This window comes from Nanorana parkeri, unplaced genomic scaffold (assembly GCF_000935625.1).
Source record: "Nanorana parkeri isolate BGI_ZX_2015 unplaced genomic scaffold, ASM93562v1 scaffold4977, whole genome shotgun sequence".
Lineage (NCBI taxonomy): Eukaryota > Metazoa > Chordata > Amphibia > Anura > Dicroglossidae > Nanorana > Nanorana parkeri.
The window spans coordinates 1-4474 of NW_017311237.1; the positions used below are offsets into that span (position 1 = coordinate 1).

At 58.0% G+C, this 4474-nt stretch overlaps 1 protein-coding gene across 1 annotated transcript in view; it reads right to left on the reverse strand.

The window, feature by feature from the left end:
* Positions 1-2264: 2264 nt before the first annotated feature.
* Positions 2265-4474, reverse strand: part of LOC108804068 (lysyl oxidase homolog 3-like) — a gene marked incomplete at both ends in the record, with an annotated part of 5583 nt that continues 3373 nt past the window's right edge. The window contains 2 exons of the mRNA XM_018575834.1: positions 2265-2529; positions 3583-3719. Coding sequence (XP_018431336.1) covers positions 2265-2529; positions 3583-3719 — 402 coding nt within the window. The remainder of the gene's footprint in view (positions 2530-3582; positions 3720-4474) is intronic.

Here is a 4474-nt window from a genome sequence, read left to right on the forward strand (position 1 = left end):
TGGGGAGGAGAGGTCCCGGTGGGGAGGAGAGGTCCTGGTGGAATGTACCATCCTCAGTGTATAATAGGGGAGGATGGGCACGGAGATGGGAAGCTGTGATACTGACGTGTAGAAATGCTGACACATGTATGACCTGGACACGGGGATAGCGGCGACATACGGTGAGGAGCGGTACCACATGTGTGGCCTGTCATGGGGGAGATTCATCAGCCGGCGGCCACACAGAGACATGAACAGCGCTCCGGTATTCCAGATATCAATCGCTGATACCGAGATCTGTGCAGACTTGTACTGCCGGTCACATGTCACGTGTTCCTAGGACCCCCGGGGGCCACACAGCTATTCTGACACGGGAGAGGCTCCCGGCGTGTTCCATTCACCGACCTGAACCTCCATCACAGGAAGAAAATCAGAGGACAGAAAGTTATATGTACTATGTATACCCCCCCCATGGAGGACTGCCCCGTACATACCCCCCCATGGAGGACTGCCCCGTACATACCCCCCATGGAGGACTGCCCCGTACATACCCCCCATGGAGGACTGCCCCGTACATACCCCCCATGGAGGACTGCCCCGTACATACCCCCCATGGAGGACTGCCCCGTACATACCCCCCATGGAGGACTGCCCCGTACATACCCCCCATGGAGGACTGCCCCGTACATACCCCCCATGGAGGACTGCCCCGTACATACCCCCCATGGAGGACTGCCCCGTACATACCCCCCATGGAGGACTGCCCCGTACATACCCCCCATGGAGGACTGCCCCGTACATACCCCCCATGGAGGACTGCCCCGTACATACCCCCCATGGAGGACTGCCCCGTACATACCCCCCATGGAGGACTGCCCCGTACATACCCCCCATGGAGGACTGCCCCGTACATACCCCCCATGGAGGACTGCCCCGTACATACCCCCCATGGAGGACTGCCCCGTACATACCCCCCATGGAGGACTGCCCCGTACATACCCCCCATGGAGGACTGCCCCGTACATACCCCCCATGGAGGACTGCCCCGTACATACCCCCCATGGAGGACTGCCCCGTACATACCCCCCATGGAGGACTGCCCCGTACATACCCCCCATGGAGGACTGCCCCGTACATACCCCCCATGGAGGACTGCCCCGTACATACCCCCCATGGAGGACTGCCCCGTACATACCCCCCATGGAGGACTGCCCCGTACATACCCCCCATGGAGGACTGCCCCGTACATACCCCCCATGGAGGACTGCCCCGTACATACCCCCCATGGAGGACTGCCCCGTACATACCCCCCATGGAGGACTGCCCCGTACATACCCCCCATGGAGGACTGCCCCGTACATACCCCCCATGGAGGACTGCCCCGTACATACCCCCCATGGAGGACTGCCCCGTACATACCCCCCATGGAGGACTGCCCCGTACATACCCCCCATGGAGGACTGCCCCGTACATACCCCCCATGGAGGACTGCCCCGTACATACCCCCCATGGAGGACTGCCCCGTACATACCCCCCATGGAGGACTGCCCCGTACATACCCCCCATGGAGGACTGCCCCGTACATACCCCCCATGGAGGACTGCCCCGTACATACCCCCCATGGAGGACTGCCCCGTACATACCCCCCATGGAGGACTGCCCCGTACATACCCCCCATGGAGGACTGCCCCGTACATACCCCCCATGGAGGACTGCCCCGTACATACCCCCCATGGAGGACTGCCCCGTACATACCCCCCATGGAGGACTGCCCCGTACATACCCCCCATGGAGGACTGCCCCGTACATACCCCCCATGGAGGACTGCCCCGTACATACCCCCCATGGAGGACTGCCCCGTACATACCCCCCATGGAGGACTGCCCCGTACATACCCCCCATGGAGGACTGCCCCGTACATACCCCCCATGGAGGACTGCCCCGTACATACCCCCCATGGAGGACTGCCCCGTACATACCCCCCATGGAGGACTGCCCCGTACATACCCCCCATGGAGGACTGCCCCGTACATACCCCCCATGGAGGACTGCCCCGTACATACCCCCCATGGAGGACTGCCCCGTACATACCCCCCATGGAGGACTGCCCCGTACATACCCCCCATGGAGGACTGCCCCGTACATACCCCCCATGGAGGACTGCCCCGTACATACCCCCCATGGAGGACTGCCCCGTACATACCCCCCATGGAGGACTGCCCCGTACATACCCCCCATGGAGGACTGCCCCGTACATATGGGATCGGTGGATGGGAGTCCCTCACGCACATATGTGACCAGGACCTGGGGTGACCCGTGATCCACAACGTGACCTTTAGTCTCCCAGCTGATTGGACACGTATGTAGCCCTGTATATGATGATTTCTGGTGGCCCCGCCCCCGCTTTGGTCTGGGATTGGCTCTGATTGGACGCTCACCGAGGTGGCAGTGGTGGATCCAGATCCGGTGGCCGTCGTATTTGCAGTTACACTTCATGGCGTTGTTGGTGAAGTCGCTCTCCGCCACCTCGAAATTCGGGTTAATGACGACCTGCAAGGAGAGGAGAACACGGAAACATGGAACATGAGATCCGAACACGGGACATGAGATCCGAACACAGGAACATGGGACATGAGATCCGAACATGGGAACACGGAACATGAGATCCGAACACGGAACATGAGATCAGAACACGGGACATGAGATCCGAACACTGGGACATGAGATCCGAACACAGGAACACGGAACATGAGATCAGAACACGGGAACACGGGACATGAGATCCGAACACAGGAACACGGAACATGAGATCAGAACACGGGAACACGGGACATGAGATCCGAACACGGGAACACGGAACATGAGATCCGAACACGGGGCATGAGATCCGAACACGGGACATGAGATCCGAACATGGGAACACGGAACATGAGATCCGAACACGGGACATGAAATCCGAACACGGAACATGAGATCAGAACACGGGACATGAGATCCGAACACGGGAACACGGAACATGAGATCCGAACACGGAACATGAGATCAGAACACGGGACATGAGATTCGAACACGGGAACACGGAACATGAGATCCGAACACGGGACATGAGATCCAAACACGGGACATGAGATCCGAACACGGGACATGAGATCCGAACATGGAACATGAGATCAGAACACAGGAACACGGGACATGAGATCCGAACACAGGAACACGGAACATGAGATCAGAACACGGGACATGAGATCCGAACACGGGAACACGGGACATGAGATCCGAACATGGGAACACGGAACATGAGATCCGAACACGGGAACACGGAACATGAGATCAGAACACGGGACACGAGACCAGAACATCGGAACAAATGAGATCCGAACACGGGAACACTGTACATGAGATCCGAACACGGGAACACGGAACATGAGATCAGAACACGGGAACACGGGACATGAGATCCGAACACGGGAACACGGAACGTGAGATCAGAACACGGGAACACGGGACATGAGATCAGAACACGGGAACACGGAACGTGAGATCCGACTGACGGGATCAGAACACGGAACATGAGACTGGATTTAGAATACGGGAAGCTCTCACCTGTAGTATGTAGTTGCCGGGTTTGACATCCGTGATATCGATCCATTGGCAGTCAATGTCGTGACGATACAAATCCCAACATCCCACCGTGATCCCTTGTTCCCCAAAGTTGGCGCATTCGTATCTCTTACTGACCACTGCGGAGAGAAAGAGAGCATGAGACGGCGTGACCACCATCCCCCATGTGACCGCCATCCTCCATGTGACCCCCATCCTCCATGTGACCCCCATCCCCCACGTGACCCCCATCCCCCACGTGACCACCATCCCCCACGTGACCACCATCCCCCATGTGACCACCATCTCCCATGTGACCACATACGTGACAGCTACTCCTACTATGGGGAGGAGCCAAGACCACATCTGATATATGGAGGTGACAGCTACGCCTACTATGGGGAGGAGCCAAGACCACATCTGATATAGGAAGGTGACAGCTACTCCTACTATGGGGAGGAGCCAAGACCACATCTGATATAGGAAGGTGACAGCTACTCCTACTATGGGGAGGAGCCAAGAATATAACATTGTGCAATGAGTTCTGGGGACAACCAACTACCGCTAGGCCTGCTTGTCTTAGGGGCCCGGGGTCTGCAGTAAGTGAAGCCCACCAGCTCATACAGGAGGGAACATGACAGGTTCTCCTTCTGACACAAGAACTTCCCGATATCGGAGGTGTCCATCTTCCTGGTGTCATTGGTCAGGAAGTAGATCTCTGCAAGTCCCTATGTTCCTGACAGAGCCGGGCCCACCCAGAGGCAGAAGAGGGACCCGCCCCAGGCGCTGTGGTGGAAAGGGCTTAGCTGGGCTGGGAGCCTCTCCTATCAGAATACTGATCCGGCCTCCTGACTTCTACACCGGGAGACGGGTTCTCTCCATGTGATCAGAGGGG